Below are 24539 nucleotides of genomic sequence, written 5' to 3' on the forward strand. Positions count from 1 at the left end.
GGAAATCAAAGGGACAGGCCTGACTTCTGGAAGAACACTCAGTATGCAAGTGAGCTGGTCCTGACTCAGTTTAGGGTTAGTGGTGGTGGAGGTGGTGAGCAGTGGGGAATTCAGAAAAGATGCACTTGTTAATGGACTGCCTGTCAGAGGACTGACTACATGATTTTCAGCGCCCTGTGAAAAATGAACATGTGGGGACGTTGTTCAAAAACTGTTAAAGATTTCAAGATGGCAACAGCTGAGCTTTCCACCAAGCACAGGGCCCTTCTAAGTGTGAGGCCCTGTATGACTGTCCAGGTTGCACACCCATGGCCACACCCAGGGCTTGCCTACCACAGCCCCTGATCCCACTGGTGGCTCAAAGCTGCTGCCACCAGCCAACACCAGCTTCCAGGCCCAGGCCCTGCAGGGGCACAGGTCTAGGGGCCTCCAGAAGGCCCTGCTACTTGCAGGCGTGAGGGGAAGGGGAGGGAAAGTGTCACCTCACATTTTTTTGGTCTCAAAGACACTCTCCCTGTCTTACCCCTAGGTTCTGCATGACATTTTTTTTCCTTAAATTCCATATATATGTGTTAGCATACGGTATTTGTCTTTCTCTTTCTGACTTACTTCACTCTGTATGACAGACTCTAGGTCCATCCACCTCATTACAAATAGCTCAATTTCGTTTCTTTTTATAGCTGAGTAATATTCCATTGTATATATGTGCCACATCTTCTTTATCCATTCATCCGATGATGGGCACGCAGGAATAAAGACACAGACCTACTGGAGAACGGACTTGAGGATATGGGGAGGGGGAAGGGTGAGCTGTGACAAAGCGAGAGAGAGGCATGGACATATATACACTACCAAACGTAAGGTAGATAGCTAGTGGGAAGCAGCTGCATGGCACAGGGAGGTCAGCTCGGTGCTTTGTGACCGCCTTGGAGGGGTGGGATAGGGAGGGTGGGAGGGAGGGAGACGCAAGAGGGAAGAGATATGGGAACATATGTATATGTATAACTGATTCACTTTGTTATAAAGCAGAAACTAACACACCATTGTAAAGCAATTATACCCCAATAAAGATGTTAAAAAAAACACAAAAAGACACTCTCCCTACCCGCCACTCCAATCTCTGCCCTGGAGAGGGTGCAGGGCAAGGCCCGACCACAGGTCAAAATGACCTCTGTGAATGTCTGCACGCGCGCGCGTGGCTTTCGAGTGGGACACTTAGAGCTTGAAAGCGACCGCTGTCCCAGGGCTCTTCTGCCTCCCAGGGGACTCTGCAGTCGCCTCCCAGAGGGTCCCCAAAGGGAGGAATCTCCCGGCCCGCCCTCTGGCCCTTCCGCCCCAGGCTCCCAGTCTGATGGGGGAGGCGGGGGCGCACACCAAAGCTGCTCGCCTCAAGCCGACTCGGGTTCCCGCAGCCCCGGAGAAGAGAGCCGGAGGGGTCCGCCGGGGGACCCGGCCCGGAGAGGTGGGTGTGTCCGAAGCGGACCAGTGAGCGAGCGGAGAGCGGGGGCCGCCCCGCCTCGCCCCCGGGACTCGACTCCCCGCCCCCAACCCGGAAGCCCGCGGCGGCGCGCGCAGCCCGCGACCCTGACACCGACCCAGCACCATGGCCGCGACCGCGCCCCTGCGCGACTGCCAGGTACGCGGAGGCCGTCCCCGCCCGGGTTCCCCGCGGCCCCACGACCCCGGGAGTGGCGGGATCAGCCCTGCCAGGGGTCCGGCGGGGACACGGACCCCGAGAGACGGGCACGCCTTCTGGGCGCACGGAAGGGACCAGAGGACCCTACTGTGACCCCAGCCTCCGGAAAATCTGCGGCGCGGGGCCCCGCCCCGCGGAGACCCCAGGTCCTCGTAAAAAGCTTAACCCGGGCGCGACACAGCGGGGACGCTGGGCGTTAGTGAGGGTCTCCCACGGGACCCGCGGGGGCAGGGAGCCTGGACCCATTTTGCACTTGAGGAAGGGGCGTTCAGAGGAGCGAGGGGACCTACGCACAGCCACTCCGAGGAGCCGCCCGCTGGGCTGGCGGGACTAAAGGTCATTTCTCCATACCGGGGAGTCGCCTGTCTGTGCGCCCCTGGCAAGACACCGAGACAGCGATTACACTGAACAGTTCAGTTAGTTGGGGATGTTTCCTGAAGGTCTGAACTATCTGGTAAAGTGGGGAGATGAGAGGAATTGTCTTGGTGGTTGGCACCTTGCCAGCCAGGTGGCAGGACCACCCTCCTGGTTTTGCCCTCCAGCGCTAGCCCTTCTTCTGTCCTGGCAGACCTCCCTGCCGCCTGATCAGGGACTCCCCCTTACTGAGCGTCTGCTCCCTGGCAGACACTTTACAGTCACCCCATGTATCCTCCAGTGCCCCATTTCACAGAGGGGCCAGACAGGGGTCAGAGGGAGGACGTTGCCTGAGGGCACTCAGCTACTTAGAGGGCCCTGGGATTTGTGTCAGGATCTCTCCCACCCAGGCCTCAGCTCTCTCCACACTGCACCGTCTGAGAAGTCTGGGAGTCTGTGCCTGCCCCACAAGGACGGGTCTTATGGGAAGCCCATGCCTGCAGGATGACAGACATTAGCATCTTCGGTGCTTGCGGGTTGGGGATCGTGTGTGTTTGCTTGGAGGGCTACATGGAATAAGACCCCTTCTTGCTGTGTGTAGGCTTGGAAGGATGCCGGGCTCCCTCTCTCAACCCCAAGCAACGAGGCCTGCAGGCTGTTTGATGCCACCCTGACCCAGGTATGCCCGTGGAGAGGAGTGGTGGCCCCTTCTGTAACGGTCCAGGGGGAGGTTTCTTAAATTGGTGAATGGTTTTTATTTTCATTGAAAACATTTTTTTGGGTGCATCTTACAGCTGCATTTATTCGTGCCACAAGGAAATGGTACTTCCGCGCGTGCACAGTGGTGCCATAGCTCCCAGCTAGCACAGCTCGCTTGACTTTACAGCCAAACTGCCTGGCAGCTGATGTGCTCTCCAAGTAAAGCTGGTCAGGGATGACGTGCGCAGGCACGGGACTCGAAGCTTTCAAAACTTTACATCTTTATCCTGATTTTATAAGCAATGCAGCCCGTTAACCCCATTCCTGCCCGAATCTCCTGGTAAACTTGAGTATATTAGGGCTTCCCGGGGACCTGAACGTTCTTCATAATGCTTTGAAGCATCCTTGCACAGGACCGATGGCTCAGGCTGCTCCAAAGCCCCACAGTCAATGTCTCAGAAAGTGGTGGATGCTTCTTAAACCGCACGCAGACTTGAGAAATCGACTGCAACAGAATCCATGTACCTGTACCCCCAGGGCGCGGGAACAGTTCTGCCTGCCCAGGGCATGGCTGAGAGGTCCCCCAAGTGGCAGGCGTTGGCCTGTGAGGGTGCTGAGGGTTTGGTATGGGGCTCCTCCATTTAAGGCATGGGGCCCCACTCCTGGGGCTAATCTGTGAATATACTGCTCCCACCTATGGCTGTTCTACGACCTTCCACTGTATTACCAGTCATTTCTAACACCAGTGAAGGAGCCTATAGTCTTAGAACTAGGGGAGTCTCAGAGGTAAGGTCCAAATACTTTGCTTGACAGGTGGGGAAACTGAGGTCCAGAGAGCTGAGCTGACCTTTGCAGTGAGTTAGAGCGGCAGGATGCACCTAGGTCTAGACACACTGATGGAAAACTAGAGCTGGGCTTTTTCAAGGGCAGTGAAATCGCTACCTACTGATTCTGTCCATGCAGCATAAGGGCCAAGGAAGCCTTTAGAAACATAAGGGCCATACAAGAAACTACTGGGGAAATGCCGTCAGCTTGCCAAGGGCCTCCACTGTGTGCATTTGAGCTCTTTGTCTGTTTGTCCCCTTCCCGCAACTTCTGGCCTCTGCAGAGCACAGTTTGTTGCAGGGAAAGTTCCCCAGTGCAGCGGCAGCCACCCCACCTCTCCCCCCGCCCCTGCTGTGCGTCTGCGTCTCTGTGCCAGCTCCCTTGTGTCTTGTTAAAATACATGTGCTAATTCTGTGTAGATGTAAGTTGGACAACTGACAGGGCACATTCTAAAATCTAATGCTTTATTATGGTTTTAGGATTTTTAAAAATTAAGACCTGGGTCAGGTATTTTTCATTTAAAATGTGTTTGCTGGGACTTCCCTGGTGGTCCAGTGATTAAGAATCTGTCTTGCAATGCAGGAGACGCTGGTTCAATCCCTGGTCAGGGAACTAAGATCCCACATGCCACGGGGCAACAAAGCCCACGCGCCACAACAAGAGAGAAGCCCGCCTGCCACAACGAAACATCCCGCATGCCACAACTAAGACTCGACACAGACAATAAATAAATAAATATTTTTTAAAAAATTAGGGGCTTCCCTGGTGGCGCAGTGGTTGAGAATCCCACACGCAGCAATGAAGACCCAACGCAGCCAAAAATAAATAAATTTATCTTAAAAAATTAGGCATTAAAAAAAGACTAGAAACAAATACACCAAATTGTCAAAAATGATAATGAGATGAGATGAAGTATATTTTTGATCTTTTGGCTTTCATGCCTCTTCCTTTCTGTAATGAACGTTTACTGTGATTCTTTTTTAAAGGAATGAATAGGAAGTAGCAAGTTTCCTATTTTGATACCCAGTGTCAAGGCCCCTCTTGGGGCTGACGAGGCCGACGCTGTGGGCAGGTCACCTGTCAGGAAGAGCCTTCCTTTAGATGTTTCTTTTTTGGAAATGGTGGCCTCACCAGCCTTAGAAAATGTGCCTTGAGTTCCGTGTATTCAGCCTCTTCATATGAAATCAACCCAGTTATGTTTTCTTTGAGCCAGGGTCCAGAAAATACCAGTGTTCTAGAAAGAAAAAAAAAAAAATCAAGGTTTAGAAACAAGCCTTCATTTACATGAACTAAAAACTCCTTGGGGACAGCTTTGTTGAATCTTTTAAATTTCAGTACGTAAAATGGACCAATGACCAGAGTCTTGGTGGCATTGAGGGCTGCCTGTCAAAGCTCAAAGCAGCAGATCCGACCTTCGGTGAGTGATGCTTTCCCTGGGTTGAGGAGCCCCGTTTCACAAGTCCAGCCCCTCACTGTTTCCCTGACTGCAGGACTCAGCTGGGTTGGGGAGGGCAGGGCTGGTTGCAGTGACCAGGTTGGGAGGGAGGGAAGGTGATAGCCACCACTGTGCTTGGAATAACAGCTGCTCCCATAAAGATGCCAGGTTCTATAGCAGGTGTCTTTCAAACGTTCTCCTTAAGACACTGATCCCAGTTCTCATATGAGGAAACTGAGATTCAGAGAGAGTAGAGAGTAAGAAATATACCCAAAGCCACCCAGCTGGTAGTTGGGGCGCTGGGATCAGACAAGCCTGTCTCAGTCCAAAGCCTGGACCCCTCGGAACACAAGAACTGGCCACTGCAGCCTCTCTGGGCACTAGCGAGGCCAACCCCACAGCAGCTGTGACGGGGAGGGCCGACCTGGTGACAGGCTGCCATCACAGGCGAGCCGTGTGCGTGGCAGGCACGCGGGCGGGGTCAGCCCAGTGCCTTCTGGAACCCCAGGAGGGTGGCCCAGTGTGGGTGAGGTTCTGGGCTGGGCAGAAGGGCTGAGGACGGGAGGGCAGCAGGGACCCCCACTGTGGCCAGGTCCCAGTGAGGGCAAGGGGCGCAGAATAGGGGATGAAGGGAGCTGTCACGGGAGCCAGTGTGCAGGCGTGGGCTCAGGTTCTCCGAGCAGACCCTGGCCCCAGGTCAGAAGCAGGGGCCACATGGGTGGTCCTGGCACTGTGGTTGGGTCCTAGATCCCAAGCCTGGGCCAAAGACTGAGTTCCAAACGCCAGCTGATACCCTTCCTCTGTCAAGGTTGGGGCTGGGAAGCCCAGGTAAGACCTGGGGGCCAGCACACCTGCAGCAAGGCTGCTACAAGGGCCACAAGGCACACCCCCATCTTCCTCGGCCCCCAAGCTCTCAGCGAATGAGAACAGCCAAGACAGGATCATGGTTTCTCTCTTCTGGGGACCAGCCCCCCCGACAGCATCTACCGGGTGGCCCTTGGGAGGCCCTGTGCTGCTGGTAGTGACAGTAGCAGCTGCGAGGGAAGCAGGTGGGGCTCCAGAGGAGCCCGTAGGCAGCCCCTAACCAGTTCACCTGGTGAGGGGGGCGCAGGGGCTCCACACGTTGGCACTCCCCAGAATGCCCTCCACGTGCCTGGTGAGGAGCTGAGTTCCGGGCTGTCGGTGGGGACACACCCGACCGGCCACCTGGCTTGCCCCTCTTGGGACGTTGGGTGTTTATTTCACATGCGGGGCTGGGCTGGGCTGGGTGGGACCGTCTGAATCACCAGCTATTTCCCCACCTTTCGCCAGCCCTGGGCCACGCCATCGCTAATGGCCTCATTCTGATTGGCACCGGAAGCTCCGTGAGGCTGGACAAGGAGCTGGACCTGGCTGTGAAGACGATGGTGGAGATTTCCAAAACTCAGACCCTGACGCGGCGGGAACGGCTGCACGTGTCTGCAGTAGAGACCTTTGCCAAGGGGTGAGGGGCCTCCCTGGCCCAGGGGCTGGCTCTCCGAGGCCACACTGGGCGATGCCACGGGCTGCCACTGCGCCGTGCGGAGGGGGCCTCGGGGGATTCTCACCCTGACTCCCGTGCCCGCCTTATTGAGAATCGCATCCTGCCTACTGCTCTGTCCTCAGCTGACTGCTGAATGAGGACGTGGTTGGTTAGGACTCCCAGGTTAGAATGCAAAGCAACTTATTGTGTTTCGTTAAATAAATTGGTTATTATTTTCATTACAAAAATAGTAGGACCACAGTACAGAAATAGATAAGAGATAGGAGAAAGAAGAAAACCGTCGCCCTTATGCCCCTGGCACTCACACACCTCTGAGCATCTGTCGTTCCCGCGGCTGTCCGTCCCCCTGTGTGTGGGAGTCCTGACCCTGGTGCCTGCCCCCAGGACAGCCCCTGTGTCTGCTTGGGCAGGAGAGATGCCTGTAGAGCTGGGTGACCTGAGCTGATGCTACAGGCGTTCTGAAGCAGTGACAGAGAGAGTTCTGTCCTGGTGTTCCTGGCAAGTGGGTGCGGATGTCAGCAGAGGGGTGGAATTCCACCTCTCAGCCTTCCTGAAGCTGGTTCACAGTCTCAGGTGAAATTGTCTTTGGTAACTTCTTAAACTAGTTTTTTTTTTTTTTTTTCTTTTCTTGAATTAGAGAGTAAAACTTCCCACTGAAGCTTTTCAATTTTCTGAGCCACAACCTAACGTAGAGACTTACACGTATCTTTTAATCAGTTCAGTGCAGGCTGTGGCACTGCAAGAAATTAAGCCTTTTCCACTCCTCGTGTGTGAACTGTGTTCAGTGTTGCTGAGAAACTTCTCTTGGCTTCCAGGAACCTTCCAAAAGCCTGTGAGCTGTGGGAACAGATTCTCCAGGACTACCCGACAGACATGTTGGCCCTGAAATTTTCCCACGATACCTATTTTTACCTGGGCTACCAGGAACAGATGAGAGATTCTGTGGCTCGAATTTATCCCTTCTGGACACCCGACATCCCCCTTAGCAGGTAGGTGCTAGCAGGAAATCACATCGTTTCTGTTTCTTAGTCTCTCTCCTCTGCCCTGAAAACGTGGCAACTCTCCTGGCCCTGCCCTAAAACTAGTGAGACTACTGTTGTTATTTCCTAGTTCTTTACAGTGAAAAGTTGGGACTTCCCTGATGACCCAGTGGTTGGAACGTCACACTTCCATCGCAGGGGGTGCGGATTCAACCCCTGGTCGGGGAACTAAGATCCTGCAAGCCGCGAAGATCGGCCAAAAAAAAAAAAGTGAAAAGGCTTCACGTCTTCATTTGATCTTTATCCCGTCCTGGGAATGAGGTAGTACTATTATGTATCAGTCAGCACAAGATAATTTTTGCCACAGTAACAAACATCCTCTAGATCTTTTTCTCCGAAGCTTATTACAACAAAGGTTAGTTTCTCACTGTCCATCATAGGAGAGCTGAGGCTCCACACCCCTGCCACTGTCGCCCTCCAGGATCCCAGCTGATGAAGTAACTGCTCTCGGGATACACCAGCTGCTAAGAGGGAAAGAGCTCTCCTGGGGGACTCACAATGGCATTAGTGCTCAGAGTGAAGGGTGTGCCCTGCAGCTCCCGAGCCACTGGTCAAATCCAGTCACCCACTCACAGGGGGCCAGGAAGTGCAACTCTACTTTGGGCTGGGAGGAGAGGGAGGCCTGGAATAACCATGAACAGCCCTAGGGACCACCACACATGATCACCTCCGTTGCATTTTAGTCATAGGATCGTTGTGAAGGTCAAGTGGACTAATAGATTGAAGAGCTGTATTAGTCAGGGTTCTCCAGAGAACAGAACCAATAGGGTGTGTATATCTGTATCTATATCTATACTATTTACATATATATATGGAGGGGGGTGGGGTGGGGTGGGGTGGCGGGGGAAGGTATTTGTTTTAAGGAATTGGCTCCTGTGACTGGGGACTGGCAAGTCTGAAATCACTGCAGTCTCTGCCTTCGTCTCCACGTGACTGTCCTTTGTGTGTGTGTCCATGTGTGTCTGTGTCCAAACCTTCCTCCTTCTCCTTTCTCTTATGAGGACATCAGTCATTGGATGTAGGGCCCACCCTAATCCAGGATGACCTCATCTTAACGTGAGCTTGATGATGGTCTGCAGAGACTCTAATTCCAAGTTAGGGCATGTGTTTAAACGTACCATTTTGGGGGAGACACAGTTTGACCGACATGGGTCATGTTGAGGGTTGAACGGTTCTAGTGCACTTTTTTTTTTTTTTTAAAGGGCTTCAAATGCTTGGCTTTTTATTTATTTATTTATTTATTTATGGCTGCGATGGGTCCCCGTCTCCGCGCGAGGGCCCTCTCCAGCCGTGGCCAGCGGGGACCACTCCTCATCGCGGTGCGCGGGCTTCTCACTGATGTGGCCTCTCCCGTTGCGGAGCACAGGCTCCGGACGCGCAGGCTCAGCAGCCATGGCTCATGGGCCCAGCCGCTCCGTGGCACGGGGGATCCTTCCAGACCAGGGCCCGAACCCGCGTCCCCTGCATTAGCAGGCAGACTGTCAACCACTGCGCCACCAGGGATGCCCAAGTGCACTTTTTTTAAAAATAATTTTCTTCTGTTTTCAGCTACGTGAAAGGCATCTATTCTTTCGGCCTGATGGAAACCAACTTCTACGATCAGGCGGAAAAGCTCGCCAAAGAGGTAAGTGGGCCCTTCCTGAGATGCCTGAGCCCTTGTGGAGTGGGGTCAGGTGGAGGAGAGCACGCCAGGCACGCTGCACCCCACCCACTCAGGACCTCGCTTCCTACCAGGAGGGCTCATGTTAACAGAGAGGGCAGCTCCCTCCCCTTTTCCCCACCCTGGGTTTGCAAAGCCGCCTTGCTCAGGAAACTCCCCACCCAGGCCATGAAGGCAAATGAGGCCCAGGGAGGTTCCGTCCACCCCTCTTGCTTAGGGTCACACGGAGTGGCAGCTCTGCACGCCCCCAGCTCCGTATCTCCAGGGCCCACAGTTTGCGCTGCTGGACCCAGACTTTGTAAGTGGGGAAGCGAGTATCAGCGTCACTTCTCCCACCTGAGACCTCACGTGTCTAAGTGTCACTGACTTCACCAAGCCTCCAGGAGCTAACAGATGAGTGATGAGTGAGGCTTGTCGCCGAAAATTCAATGAACTATCAAGTTAAGAAAAAAAAATGGGGAATTTTATTCGAGCCAAACTGAGGGTTGTAACCCGGGAAGCAGATTCTCAGAAAGTTCTGAGAACTGTTCAGCCTGTTAGAACTCAAAGGTACAGTCATAGTCATCTACCTTTTGGAGACAAAGGATCGTACATCAAAATGACATCCTGATGTTTTATGTAGAGGTCACCAAGGAGACATAGTCCGGGTAAGCACGGACAGAGCCAGCGGCGAGTCACCATGACCCCCTACAGAGCTGGGGAAGAACGCGTTCTTTTAAGAACTTACATTGCTAGCATCAGAAAAAAGGGAAGAATTGACGTTTACAGTCCGGCAGGTGCTCCCATCTCTGAGGAGCACTGATGGATGTGTAACACACGTACATGCATACCAGGGAGGGAGGGAGGAGGCCCAAACAAGCCCAGAGAGAGAACTTTATGTTTAACTTTTCTTGTCCTGCCTTAAGATATAAATTTTATTTCATCAGACTGCTTCCAGTGGGCCCTGACCTGGCGTTGGGGTCCTGCTGGCCAGCGCTTCTCTTGAGCACCGCCCCCATCCGGAGGGGGCAGCGGCCAAGGGTGCAGAACAGGGTGGGATGCTAAGCGCTTCCTGCCGGCCCAGGCCGCTCCTTCCGTGCTGGTGGAGATGGGCTGGCTGGCAGGGTGGACGTCCCTCACTCGCAGGCCCGGGAGCCTCAGCATCTCTGGCTCTCAGAGTCCCTCTCCAGCTCCTCCTGTCGCGGGAGTGGAAACTGAGTCCCAGGGAGGGGCCGCCACGCACAAGGGGGTGACAACCACTCCCGTGCCTGGCTCAGGGCCGGCACTCAGTGTACCCGCCGCTCCTGTCGGCTCGATCCTCTGCAGCGGGGCATTGAACTCTTCATTGCCCAGAGGAGGGCGACCAGGCCCGGAGAGGCCAAGGCCGTGGCCACACAGCTCACAGAAGGCAGAGCCACGGTCACCCAGGCCACCTGAGCACAGTCCTTCTTGCTGCCTGGACAGACCTGCTCCCCAGCACCCAGCCAGGGCTCTCCCCCCGAGTCTTTGCCCTAGTTGGCTCCCAGCACCCCTCCCTGGGAGACAGCCGGCACCCTCCGGGGCCCCACAGGGCCTGTGGGGTCTCTGACAACCACTCTACTTATAGAATAGAGCCCAGATTTGACAGTAGGATGATGGGGTCTGTGCTTTAGCCCTGAGTCAGGCCGTCGAGGGGCACAGGGAGCTTCACGGCAATCTGGGTGACCAGGCACCACCATCCAGGGGGCCAGCTGTAGGAAGGGTCCCCTGGAGACCTTGGCAGCTGGGCCCTCCCTCTGGGTGCCGTCTATGTGGGCACCTGAGGGCTGGCAGGATGGTTCAAGAAGTCAGAGGGTGACCAAAAGGTGCAGGTTCACACCCGCCAGGAGCAGGAAGCGGTGGCGTGGGGTGCCCCGCTCTGCTCCCTTCACGCCCCTTCTCCTTCAGGCGCCCGCACTCTGACCCCAGCACCAGCCCACCACAGACAGTTACTGGGCAAGGCCAGGCCTCTAGGAGAGCGAGGGTGGGCTGCACAGGCTCCACTGGAGTCTGGAGACGCCTCACGGTGGTGACGCGTGGGCCTTGTCTGCAGGCTGAACGCCCAGGGCAGGAAGAGCTAAGGGCAGCTGTCGGGGAAGGAGAGCCGCAGCGAGTTCAGGGTCACGGAGCACTTGATAGACTGAGACTTAGGGCGGAGGTGGGCGGGCCGGGTGCTGGGAGCAAAGTCTGGGGGCAGGCAGGGCCGGATCGCTCTGGCCTTGTAGACTCTGTCCCAGGGAACCTTGGGAGGGAGCCGGTCAGGAACCCCTCAGCGAGGGGGGAGCTTAATCCCAGCAGGGGGATGAGAACGGCCCTGCTGCCCTGAGCCTCTGTCTTCCGCAGCACGCTTAGCAGGTCCCTTCAGCCTGCTCAGCTGCGCCCCTGGGGTCTCCTGAAGGGTCCTGGTCCTGCAGGGTTCTGCCCCGGGCTGCCCGTCGTTCCCTACAGATGTGGCCTTTCTCTGGTTGGACTGGTTGGGCCCATGCAAGTCAGGGCTGCAGCAGGGAGGTGGGGCTTGCTGGGGACCACCTGCCAGCATAGACCCCGCAGCAGGTGCCAGGCCAGGGGTGAAGGTGCTGGGCTTTCCCAGTTCTGCTTCTGTGAAAGACGTGGGCGCCTGAGGTGGCAGGGCTGGGGGGACCCCGTGATCAGATGTGGAGGACCTGGGCTCGTGTGGATGGTCCACAGGCCCGTGGTGAGCCCTGGCTTACTGCTCTGTGCCAGGATCAGTAGGCGCTCCGTAGCCATGAGCTAAACGACCCGCCGTGAGATGGGAGTCAGACCTCGTGTCCCGCCTGCCGTGTCGTCACCGTCAAGTCCAAGGGTCATCGGAGCGGCTCTTGTTGTTCCTAGCAGTGATACCAGAACGAGCCCGGAAAGCCACACGTGTGGTCCTTGCATGTGTGTGGTCCTTGCATGTGTGCTAGTCGGAGGGGCAGCCGAGAGCCCCTGGAGCGCACACACTCAGTGTCCACTGGCCTCCACGGCAGTTGCGAGAGGAAGGCGGCCTTACTTCCCACCACAGGGGAAACTGGGCAGCAACTCAGCTGTATGCAGGAGGCTGGGGGCCAGGGGGTTGGATGAGCCCCTGCTTTGGAGAGACCCCAGTGCCACCCGACTGTGTGGGCCCGGGCAAGTCACTTAGCCTCTCTGAAGCTTAGTCTCCTCATCTGTGAAATGGGCAGTGATACCCTCTCCGGCAGCATCTGGTGTTTGGTCAACGGGCCGGTCCTTGGGGTCGTTATTTTGAGGCAGAGCCCAGGCCCCTTGCTTGCCCAGGCCCCTCGTGCCCCGGCACGGCTTGGGGACGCCTCGTCACCGGGCAGCCTGACTCACCCATGTTATCTCGACTTGTCCCCCACCCAACCCCCACACCCCCGCCACGTAGGCTTTGTCTATTAACCCGACGGACGCGTGGTCGGTGCACACCATCGCGCATATTCATGAGATGAAAGCAGAGGTCCAGGATGGATTGGAGTTCATGCAGCGCTCAGAAACCCACTGGAAGGTACGATTCGTGTCCGCCCACCTGCCTGGAAAATTCTATTTGTTCCCCCAAGTTAAGCCAGGGATTAACGGATGGAGCTACAAGGCGTGGCTTAGTTCTGGGGAGAACTCAGCTTCCACTTGGAGGCGTTTCTGTCAAGCCACCAGATCCCCTGGGAACCCCACGGCTTCCCAACATCCGCTGATGTTTTGAAGGTGTTTCTAGAACTGGTTGTGGCCTGAGGTTGTAGAGGGAATGGATGAGAAAGGGGAAACGAGAGCCCAGCAGGGGTAAAAACTGTGAGCTCACCGGCCAGCAGACTGGACACAGACCCCAGAACCACAGAGCGTCCTCAGGGAGCACGCGGTGCAGCCAGGGCTTGATGGGAGGGACGACGGCCCAGCCACTGCCGGTGGGGCTGGTGTGCGGGGCTCAGGGCCCTGGTGAGGCAGCAGCGTGGATGCCATCCAGACCCCTCAAGACCTTCCAGACCCTCTCCTGGGGCCTTAACACCCAGGGGCCTCCCTGCTCCCACCCCCGGCGCCCGCCTGCGCCCAGCTGCTGTGGCCCTCCCTCTGCATGCGCCTGTGGTCCTTGAGTGTGTCTCTGGCCTACAGCCTGGCTACCTGTCCAGGTGCGGTCTGCTGCTCTGCCCTTCTCTGTGCTATGGTGGGCTTCCCAGGGCACCGCCGGCCAAGACAGTGCGTCTCTGCCAGGGCCTGGCACCGGGCAGCAGGTGCTCAGTGATTTAGCAAACCACGGAGAGACCAGGAACCAGGCAGGGAACAGGGGACTGGCATGGTCACCTCAGTTCCTCCCAGCAGCTCCCTGGCCTAGGACAGGCCAGCGAGAAGTAATTTACAAGAAGGCAGATTCCTGGCTTCTCCAAGAGGGGTATTAAGTAGAGCCGGCGAACTGGTGTAAGAGAAGCTTTGAGAACTATAATCTCATTAGATTCACACTCAGATCTTTTTTTCTTCTTCGGCTGCGTTGGGTCTTTGTTGCTGCGTGTGGGCTTTCCTTAGTTGCAGCAAGCAGGGGCCACTCTTCGTTGCGGTGCCCGGGCTTCTCATTGCGGTGGCTTGTTGCAGAGCACAGGCTCCAGGTGTGCGGGCTTCAGTAGTTGTGGCTCGCGGGCTCCAGAGCTCAGGCTCAGTAGTTGTGGCGCACGGGCTTAGTTGCTCCGCGGCATGTGGGATCTTCCCAGACCAGGGATGGAAACCGAGTCCCTTGCGTCGGCAGGCGGATTCTCAACCACTGCGCCACCAGGGAAGCCCCCAGATCTTTTTAAGGATCCCCGAACGCTGGGCACGAGCTAGGCCCTGGGTGGGGGTGGGGGTACAGTGTGGGTCGGGCCCTTGTCCTCGGGCTCCCCCTGCAGGTGCTGAGTCTGGATGGAGGGAGCGCAGAGTTGCCCTGTCCTCTGAGGGGGAGGCGGCGGAGGCGTGGCCAGGGCCAGGTCATTTGTATTCCACTTACTTCCTGCCCCCAGACTGCGATTTTCCTGGGCCTGGGTGCTTGAGGCCTGGCTCCACCCCAGGACGAGACCGTGGTCCCTCTGAGCCTCGGTTTCCTTACCTGAAAACCTGCTGCCGCAACAACTGTGAAGCCCTTGCCCCGAAGGAGTCCCCATCTGTGTTAGTCCCACTGTAACAGGCAGCCCGAGGTGGCTGGGGCCATCTCCAGCAGGCGCTCGTCCCCTGATGCCTACACATGTCCCTGCAGTGGCTCCTGCCAGCCTCTGGCCTGGCTGCACAGCCCTGGGGTGGACGATGTGGCCTGGGGCTCCCTTTCCTCCTCCTCCAGCACCTGCCCCAGGCATTTGGCTGTGCCCCTCCCTGGGGACCCCACTGAGAGTCCCACCCAGACCTCTCTGTCCTCAAAAGGCCCGTCAAGTGGAGCGAGCAGTTCCCTAGCAGCGCATGACTGCACCATGCCAGGGGCATTCTTGGGGATGTGGAAACCCAGAAGAGGCATCCCACCCAACTCGGCTTGAGGGAGAAACAGTCAGGGAAGGCTTCCTGGAGGAGGCAACGTATGAGCTGAGTATTGCAGGGTGAGTAGGTGTTTGCTAAGCAGAGGACAGGGAGATGTAGGATCAGCTTAAGCAAAGGCGCCAAGGCCTACAGTGGCCTGTAAGGGAGAGGGGAGTTGGGTGGGTTGGCACCCTCAAATACAGGTGCCAGGTAGACGTGGGCCATGGAGGAGGCATCGTCAGTTCCTTTCCAGGAGATGGGAGGTGGTATCCAGGCAGAGAAGGAACTGTCAGCCGCAGCCCCGTAGGCTAGTGTTCATGGTAGGGCCAAAAGCGTACCAGCTGCAGCCGTCTAGATGTCACCCCATTCCCCTTATTCTGTGGGCTCTGACAGGACCTGCAGGGAGTTTGGCCCTGGGCTCACTGATCCGTAGGGTTTTACTGGATGCATTGCACTGTTTGGACGCAGTGGGCCTCTGCAGCCGTTCGGATAGACTTATTCATTTTCTCCACTCCACACCCAAGGAAGGTGAGGCTTTGGTTCTCCTGCCTTCTTGCTCTGGGGCTAAGATGCCAGCCTGCCGCAGCCTCAGCATCCTCGGAAAATTCAGGCACGCCACTCGCTGAGGCTCGGAGCCAAAGGAGAAGATGGGGCGTGGACTCGCCGGCACAGGCCGGCCAGGGCGGGTGCCCGGGAAGCGTTTCCTGCGTTCAGAGCTGTGGCGCTCTGCGTTGGCACAGAACAGCAGCTGCTTCCCGCCTCCCCCCAACAGGCTGTCAGATTTTTCCCTCATTCTCTCGTTCTTTCCCCAGGACTCTGATATGCTCGCTTGTCACAATTATTGGCACTGGGCTTTATATCTGATTGAAAAGGTAAGATGACCGGCTGTCTCATCCTATAAAGATGTCCAAGGAAAGAAATATTTTTCTCCCTTTTGCTGTACTTTGTATCCTATGGAGCAGTACGGTGTGATTGCACATTTCAAAGGTGTCCTGATGCAGCAGAGCATTCATGTTTTCAAATAGCTTTTCAGGCTTAAACTACTTTAGGTATTCTGCACTGTCTGGACTTGGAAATCATGTGTATCGTGTGCCATTTGTGGAGACAGGGTAGCCCGAGCGCCTGCCGCCGTAGTGGACTGCTAGGCTCCCACCTCACGGACGTAGCTGAATGAACCATGGGACCCTCCGAATGCTTTGCCCCAGTGGCAGTGAGCGTGTGGGGACACCCTTGACCCCAGTGATTCCACCACTGGGTCCCATTTATAAGGGTTTGTCTTACAGTTTATCGTAGAAAAAATCTAGAAGCTCCCTAAATGTCCAAAGAGAAATGCTTGGAAGGTGAGGACCCTGTAATGACAGGCAGAATGCAGTGATACAGTGTCTCCAAGAAAGCAGTGAACCCAACTGGGCAGTAAGGAAAATAAAGGGAAAAACAATCCTAGAAGAAACACATGAAAAAGCTGGCAGCCGCTTGACAAGCGCTTCATGGGAAGAATAATGCTTTCGCAGAAAGGGCTCCCTTAGCAGCAGGAGCTGCTGCTGTGTCTTCTGCGCAGGGGAGCGAAGGGCTGGGGCAGAGGTGGGTTCCTCTCCTCCCATCCTGAGACCCACCACGGCTGTGGGGTGGGGGCTCTGTCGAGGTCATTTGCAATTCATGTCTCAGCATCTCATTTCACCTCCTCCACGTGTTAATCCCGGAACTTCATTTTTCCAGGGCGAATACGAGGCCGCATTGACCATTTATGATGACCACGTAAGTCCACGCTTGCACCCGATTCGGTTTACTGCAGCGATTTACCCTTCAGTCTCTAACAGATCTTTGAGCCAGTCAGTGTTACCCCAGCCAGACCCACAGCTGGAGCGAGAGCACAGCTATTGTGTAAGACCTCCCGGCGTGGATTCTCTCGCAGAGCGGTGTCAAAACCCAGAATGGGATTTGACTCTTTGCCCGTGGGCGTGGGCAGATTGCACATCTCATTTGGTCATCTCTGAAATCTCAGGCTTCCCTCCAGTCATTTTATTTTATTTTATTTTAAAATGTATTTGTATGTTCTTTTTTAAAAGAAGACCTTTCTTTTTAAAAGAAAGGTCTTTGTTGTTGTGTGCAGGCTTTCTCTAGTTGCAGCGAGCGGGGGCTACTCTTCATTGCGGTGCGCGGGCTTCTCATTGCGGTGGCTTCTCTTGTTGCGGAGCACAGGCTCTAGGCACGTGGGCTTCAGTAGTTGCACCACGTGGGCTCAGTAGTTGTGGTTCGCAGGCTCTAGAGCGCAGGCTTAGTAGTTGTGGCGCACGGGCTTAGTTGCTCTGCAGCATGTGGGATCTTCCTGGACCAGGGATCGAACCCATGTCCCCTGCATTGGCAGGTGGATTCTTAACCACTGAGCCACCAGGGAAGCCCCCCAGGAATTTTTTTTTTCTGTAGTAAAATATACATACCGTATTTTACCGTTTTAACCAGTTTTGAGTGTATGGTTCTGTAGCATTAAGTATATTCACATGGTGGTGCAGCCACCACCACCATCCATTTCTGGAACTTTTTCATCTTTCCAAACTGAAACTCCTGGCCTACTAAACACTAACTCCCTATTCCCCCTCCCTCCACCCCCTAGGTATGTTTAAGAGGGGAAAAAAAGCCTAACTTGCAACTGCTGGGGACCCCACCATGGGCTTAATAGCAGAGCCTGGGGTCACAAAAATGCTTGTAATTTGAGGATCTAAACCCCAGAGAAAAACACTCAGTAAAGTTTCCTATAAGTCATCCTCTCGGGTTGTCGGGATTTCGTAGTAAAGAGTGAAGGGTAACGAGCTGTGTGCCGTGAGACGTAGACCAGCCGAATGTGGAATCGTGGTCGGGCGAGATGATTCTCTGCCGTCATAGACCAGGGCTGGGGGCAGGAGATGACAGGTGCCAGGGCCCGGCAGGTGCTCCCCCAGGTGCCAGTGCGGCGGGCTTTTTCTCAAGTCTGTCCAGTGTCCCTTGGGCAGCTGGAGCGGCCCAGGCCCTTGGAGAGGGGAGTGGCCCTGAGAGCTGGGCTGGAGGGGACACTGGCAGTGGCTCCTGTTGGCTGAGGGCTGGCTCTGCCCAGGCCCTACGCACAGCGCAGAGGGCTGGGCTCTGGCCGTCCCTGCAGCCCCTCATCCCCTGCCTGCTCTTGTCTTCCAGATCCTCCCCAGCCTGCGGGGCAGCGGCGCAATGCTGGACGTGGTGGACAGCTGCTCCATGCTCTACCGGCTGCAGATGGAAGGTACCCGGTCTGGGCCTTCTCCTCTGGCTCTTCTCCCACCCGAGGAGGGTACGGTGCCACGGCCTGGGCTCAGGCCGGCAGGAGCTCATTAGCGAGTTTCTCCAGGGCCTGCTCCCGGTCCCGGGACGGCGCGGCTTCGGGTACCAGCCCTGAGGCTGCCTTCCAGCTGGCCTGAGGCCAGTGGGCCAGGCCACTGCTGCCCTTTCTCCCAGCTCCCTCCGCTCCTCGGTGTGCAGCCTCAGGCTCCGAGTCCTGCTGGCACCTGCCGTTCCCACAGCCTACCTGCCAGGCCTGCATGGCGCGGGTGGCGCCTGGCCACCTGTGTTTGGGTGCCACCTCAGTTTCTCAACTCCCTGGGATTTCAGAGGGAGGGTTTTCCCAACAGTGTCATGCAGTGCTCTTCAGGGAGCCTGGATGGGGTTGCCCATAGCCCTGAGGGCTACGGAAGGCTTATGGCCAACCACTGGGGTACCAGATAGCTCTCCCCTCTCCCCCAGGCTCAGCAGAGCCAAACCTGTACCCACTGTAGGGCCTGGGTCAGTGGGGATAAGGCCCGGGCAGGACTGGCTGTTTCCGGGGACTCTGGGAAGGCTTCCTAGAGGAGGTGAAACGTGAGCCATGGAAGGGAACGTAGGGTTTTGCCGGGTGGCGGCGGGACAGGATGTTACAGGTGGGAAGCAGCCTATCTGAAGCCCCCAGGACACAGAAGCCAGTGGCCTGTTATGGGGATGAGTGACGGAGTGTGGGGTCCGTGCGCTCAGAGGAGCAGAGGAGGCTGAGAGCTGGGGAGGGAGGGTGAAGAGTGTGGCTTTCATCCGGGTCTGCGGGGAGCCTGCGGGGCAGGGCTGGCCAGGCTCTGTCCAGCAGGGGGGCTGAGCCAGGGGAGGCCGGGCTGGAGGCCAGGGCATCCGTGAGGAGCTGGGAGAACAGTGAGGGGCTCTCACGGCTGTCCAGGTGATAAGGCCTGGACACCGGAACCCAGGCTGGTGGAGGCCTGTGTCTCTGTCCGGCCAAAACCATCGGAACTCGGTGGCGGGGGGGGGGGGCCTGGGGGCAGTTGAGTCCTGTTGACCCTTTGCCTGTGGAGGCGCAGCCTGGGCCCCCCTGAATTCGCCGGAGGAGGGGCCCAGCCTGGAGGCTGGGAGGCACGGTGTGGGTGCCTCGGGGCCGGTGGAGGGAAGAGGAAGGTCACTTGCTCCCTCAGCATGCAGAGTGGAGACTTCAGAGCCGCGTCCAACTGACGGGCGGAGAAACGGAAGTCAAGGGCAACAACAAGGTCACGGGAAGAGCCCGCTAGGAGCAGTAGGAAAACTCGGGTAAAAGTTGCAGGAGCGGGAGGGACAGGAGGCGGGAGGCGGTGGTGGAGAGCGGAGCAGAGGAGGGACTGTCCAGAGCTGGAGATCCGGACACAAAGGCCGAAGGATGCTTCTTATGAATTCCGCTGTGCTGTGCTGTGTCAGGTGCCTGCCCAGTGAGAACCACGGGAAGAATTTTTAAAGTGGTTTGGGGTTTGTCAAAGGGTCCAGAGACCTCATTTAATACCCTTCCATAGCTTTTTTTTTTTTTTTTTTTTGCTTTCTACCTTACCCGTCTGCCACCTTTATGATTAAACAAAGTTAATATAAACCGGCCCCCAAAGCCTAAGCCCGAGGCCAGACACCGCCTGCCAGCGTCACCCGGCCTCCTCACCTGGAGCCGCCCGTGGGTGCCAGAGGCCCGTGCGCACAGCGCTTATGCCAGGCCTGCGGGTGTCCTCCCGTGTCCCCAGGGGTGTCTGTGGGTGAGCGGTGGCAAGATGTCCTGTCCGTGACCCAGAAGCACAGCCGCGACCACATCCTCCTCTTCAACGATGCGCACTTGCTGATGGCGTCCCTGGGCGCTGGGGACTCCCGGACCACGCAGGAGCTGCTGACCACCCTGCGGGATGCCAGCGAGTACGTGGAGGGCCCGGGGCCACCGGGGGGACCCCCGCCCTGCTGAGAGGGCCCTGGGGGGCTGCTCATGCCACCCCTGCCCGACTGGGGGGCTGGAGGCCCCACTGGTGGGTACAGCCACACAGACGCCCGTGGAGGGCTTCTCGCAGGTGTGCGCCTCCTGGGTGTTTGTCCCCATAGGTGTGCATCCCCCGCAAGTGTGTGCCCCCAGGTGTCCACTCCCCACCCCCCGCCCGGGCGTGCGTCCCCGCAGGGTGTGCCCTGCGAGGGTATAGTTGGCTCCCCCAGGACACAGAGCAGCCTCTCCATCCCCTAGGCCTCAATGGCAGCATCATGCACAGGGGATGCCGTGAGGCCCTGCAACCAGAGACACCCGCCGCTTACAGGGCCTCAGCTCTCTGATGTGAGCCTGTTTCCTCATCTGCTGGGACAGGCTGGTAGGAGAGTGAGGGGCAGTGACGCGGTGACACACACCCAGCACAGTTCCTGAGCCGGTTCCAATCACAGCGGGGGCCAGAGAGAGTCCAGGGAAGCGGGCTCTGCACAGCACAGGCCACCAAGGAGGCAGCCAGCCCTCATCTCCTGCCTGTAGGGCTAGAGCTGTGGGACCCATGAACCCTGGTGGTTTGTCCCGGGTGCCTGGGGGCGGGTGGCCACCCACGGCCGCTTGCCCTGCCCCTCCTCCCAGGGCTGAACTGCATGAACTGGGGGCTTTGGCTGGGGACGTAGCTTCAGGCCCCCGGCCCTCACGACCCAGATCGACCGCCACCTGAGGGCAACGGGAAGACAAAGCCTGCCACAGCTGTTCACTCCAGGGGCCGGCGCCGACTCCAGTGCCAGCCTTCACCTGCATTGCCCTGCGAGGGCGGCACTGCTACTCCCACCTTACAGATGAGCAAACCGAGGCCAGGCGTGGGGCATCCGCCCAAGGCCGCGTCGCAGTTGAACTGAGTTTAGAGCCCAGTTCTCTCCCCTCCCTGGCGGCTTGTCCTCTGTCAGGTCACCTGATCAAAGCACCTACTGTGTCAGGCACGGAGCCAGGGATGCTGGGCTGAGGAGGAGACAGCCTCCTCCTCAGGCGCCTGAGTGGGGGGGGGGCAGCACGAGGCCCTGCAGGACGCTGGGGGCACCCTCTTGGCTGGCAGGTCCCCGGGGGAGAACCACCAGCACCTCCTGGCCCGCGACGTGGGGCTGCCCTTGTGCCAGGCCCTGGTGGAGGCCCAGAGTGGGAACCCCGATGGCGTGGTGGAACTGCTCCTGCCCATCCGCCACCGGATTGTCCAGATCGGAGGCAGCAACGCCCAGGTGAGCCAGCAGCTGCGGTGCAAGGGCCAGTCCGGGAGCCCCTGTGCCCCACGGCCTCTGTCTCCGCGGTGTTGGCACCCACAGTGTGGGAGAGTCCTTGTCGTTCACATCCCCCAGTAAGCTTGTCCCTGAGAACAGGCCAGCCTGCAGTGGGGAGGGGGCAGGCGTCCCTATACCTCGTCCCACGTCACAGAGCCTCACGTGCCCACTTGACCTTTCAGAGAGACGTCTTCAACCAGTTACTGATTCACGCGGCCTTAAACTGCTCGTCCGGCATCCACAAGAACGTGGCCCAGTGAGTTCCTCGTTCTGGTCCCAAAGCCCAGCTGGGAAGGACCCCGAGCACAGCCCCGTCTCACTCAGGGGTCTCCCCACAGGCTTCCAGGTGCCCAGAGGCTCCCACCTCCCTTGGCCCGAGGTGGTGCCCACCTCTGAGGCAGAAATGCAAGGCTACCGGGGTGCCTGGTTCTCCCCCTGTGAGCGTCTTCAACTTGACCAAAGGATCTGACCACCCCCACCCCCAGGCCCCCCCTCCTGCCCTCCCAGCCCACTCCTCATTTCTGGCCACAGTGAGCTGCAGTTACTCTTTCAGGCCCCTGGGCCTTTGCACGTGCCACACCCTCTGCCTGGGACATCCTTTCTTCTCTTGCACCTGCCGACGCCTACCGACCCTTCGGGTCTCAGCTCACATTCTCCTACCTGTGCTGGGTGCCAGGGGCGGGGGGTGGTGGTGGGCAGGAGACCCAGGCCCAGGCTGCATGTTACATTCTCCTACCTGTGCTGGGTGCCAGGGGCGGGGGGGGGGGGGGCGGGCAGGAGACCCAGGCCCAGGCTGCACGGAGCTTACCTCTCCTGTGGGAACTGACACGAGGCAACCAATGCCACAAATATGTGTAAAACTGCCACGAGGGCGGGCGTACTGCCCAAGACGCTGTGATGAGTGGGTGGGGGTCAGGAGGGGGAGGGTGCCTGGTGGAGGTGACACTCTCGGGGAGGCCTGAAACCAAGCGAGTTTAACCAGGCCAGGGGTGATCTGGTTAGGAGGAGGGGTGTGGCTGGAGGATTGGGGGTGTCAGGGTAGGGGCACCCCAAGAAGCAAGCTCTACCCGTGAAGCCAGCCATCGCCGGCAGCCTTCGCTGTCCCACACCCCATTCACCTCAACCTGCACCAGCCCCTATGCTCCTGGGGGGAGATGTGACCCCCCCATCCCTTAGGCCCTCCTGGAACGCCGAGGGGAAAGAGGGGAGCCAAGGGGTGCCGGGTGGGCAGGAGGGGTGGCGTGAGGCCCAGCGAAGCTGCCGCTGCAAGTCCAGGCTGCACCGTGGGGCCCAGGAGGCCCCTGCTGGGCGCTCGAGGTTAGAGGTCAGGTGGAAAGCGCCAGTGTCCAAGCAGGGCCCTGCTGCCCCGACGACCGTTCCAAAGCGAGCAGTGCAGGTGCTGGTGAAACAGGTGTGGACGCTGTGTCACACCTGAGTCTGGATGGACACGCTGGAAATGGTCAAACCCTGGAGCGCCCTGGACACATGCCCCTCGCTGTCCCCCTCCGTGGCCACGTGCAAAACCTCACGCATTTCTCTAGTGGTGGAGCCGCTTGGGGAGCTCCAGGCCTGGTGTGGCACCTCTGGCAGCTGGGCAGGGAGGGTGGGGCCCTTTGGACAGAGAGGAGGGTGTGGGCTTGAGCAGGGGAGCTGGGGCCAGCACACGGGCGGGGTGACGAAGTCCACGCTGGGGGGCAGGGGGCGCAGTAGGTGCTCTGCCTCTGGGAGTGCGAGGGGAGCCTGCTGCTGTCGGGGTGACAGGCACGCCCCCTCCTGGTGCCCTCCTGCCATCCACACACGGCTCAGCTCCCCTCCTGTCCAAGGTGGAAACGCTCAGCCCCCTGCATGGTGTCCCTGCCCCAAGTGCCAGGCCCCGGCCCCTTAACCGCACCCGCAGCGCACAGAATCGCTGTTGTCAATTGTTTGGGGTCTTTGCCTTAAATGATTCTCTCTTTGTTGAAAGAGATTTTTCCCACACCACCTCTTCTGCCACTCGCTTTCCTGGAACATCCTCAGGCGTGGCTCTCCCCCCGATCCCCACAGTCGTGCTCTCCCCACTGGTCCCAGCATTCTGTATGGCGGGAGGATGGGCCCCGAGTTCCTGGGGCAGACGAGGCCGCGGGGCTGTGCTCGCCCTGACATTTTCTGCACGTGGGCATCGCTGTGCAGGCATCGCTGTGCGGGAGCATTGTCGGGAGGCTCTTGGAACACCGGAGGTCCTGGGCCAGTGCGAGCACGCGGGGCTCCGGAGTCCACGCTGTCTCATCCTCACATCTCCGCCCCCCTTCCCTCTCGTCCCCACCCCTGGCGTCCTGCCTCTGGGCCTTTGTCCCTCTAGTCCCCTCTGCCGTGATGCCGTCCCCTCCCTCCACCACTTGGGAAGGGGAGCATCTTGCTCTCTGCCACTCGGGCCCCAGCCCATGCTGCCTGTGTCCTGCCTTGGGGTGGCAGGACCACCCGCCCCCCACATTCTAGGAGGTTCCAACACAGAGCCTGTCTCTGTTTCCCCAGGAGCCTTCTGATGGAGCGAGACGCCTTGAAGCCCAACTCCCCACTGACCGCGAGGCTCATCCGTAGGGCGGCCGCCGTCCACCTCCTGCAGTGAGGCGCTGGCCACCTGCCCGCGGAGCCTCCCGGGCCATCAGACCAGCTGCCACACTGGCTTCGCAGGGTTACAAGTAGCTGGAGCCTGTCGATTAGGCCCGTAAAGGTGAAGCCCTGTAACCAGCAGCGTTACAGGAAGAGGGGACAGAAATAACCAGCAGCGTTACAGGAAGAGGGGACAGAAATAACCAGCAGCGTTACAGGAAGAGGGGACAGAAATCAATTTTCAACATGATTCTGAATCTTCTCATCCTCGTTAAGGGCCAGGGTGCAGTTCTAAGCAGTCAGAGCTGAGGTGGGGACCGCTGTTCCACTTGCCTTGCAAATTGTATTTTCCCAGGGGACCCTTATACCTTCTGGTCGGTCAGGGGTCGGAAGGGTTGGTGCTGGGCTCAGCTGGGGGAGGGGAGTCTCCTATGCAGCCCCTGGGGGCACCCCTCCCCCGCAGCCTAGGCTGTCCCTGGGATAAACCCCTTCATTCTGTCTTCCTCCCTGTATTCCAGGCAGGTTCTGTTGTCCGACCTTTTGGGTGAGGGTACCAATGCGGGGGAGTGACTTGCCCAGGGTCACAGCTAGCGGAGGCCCTGGGGACATTCACCCCAGGCCCCTGTGCTTCCTGGGAGAGGGACCCCCATCTTGCTGCCTGGGGCCTCGGCCCTTCTGCTGTCTCTGCAGAGATGTCCTCAAGCTTCTCCCTGGGCTTTGGTGGCGCTGGTTTG

General features: G+C 58.1%; 1 protein-coding gene across 3 annotated transcripts; it reads left to right on the forward strand.

Annotated features, from left to right (window-relative positions):
* The first annotated feature begins 1076 nt into the window (after nt 1–1076).
* On the forward strand, nt 1077–23966 carry TTC38 (tetratricopeptide repeat domain 38). 3 transcript variants are annotated; one of them, XM_027107996.1, is made up of 14 exons: nt 1082–1636; nt 2652–2729; nt 4910–4991; nt 6321–6492; nt 7347–7520; nt 9120–9195; nt 12617–12736; nt 15504–15563; nt 16408–16446; nt 17857–17938; nt 19707–19872; nt 21018–21177; nt 21399–21472; nt 23728–23966. In XM_027107996.1, exons 1-14 carry the CDS (start codon nt 1604–1606, stop codon nt 23819–23821), a joined length of 1410 nt encoding a protein of 469 aa, XP_026963797.1. In that variant the 5' UTR covers nt 1082–1603; the 3' UTR covers nt 23822–23966. The 3 variants fall into 3 exon arrangements, with proteins under 3 accessions (XP_026963799.1, XP_026963798.1, XP_026963797.1); XM_027107997.1 differs by lacking the exon at nt 12617–12736 and having other exon boundaries at nt 1079–1636; XM_027107998.1 differs by lacking the exons at nt 21399–21472; nt 23728–23966 and having other exon boundaries at nt 1077–1636; nt 20561–21072.
* Nucleotides 23967–24539: the final 573 nt, after the last annotated feature.

This window comes from Aethalodelphis obliquidens, unplaced genomic scaffold (assembly GCF_003676395.1).
Source record: "Aethalodelphis obliquidens isolate GAN/ISIS:26980383/991018 unplaced genomic scaffold, ASM367639v1 scaffold8, whole genome shotgun sequence".
Taxonomy (NCBI): Eukaryota; Metazoa; Chordata; class Mammalia; order Artiodactyla; family Delphinidae; genus Aethalodelphis; species Aethalodelphis obliquidens.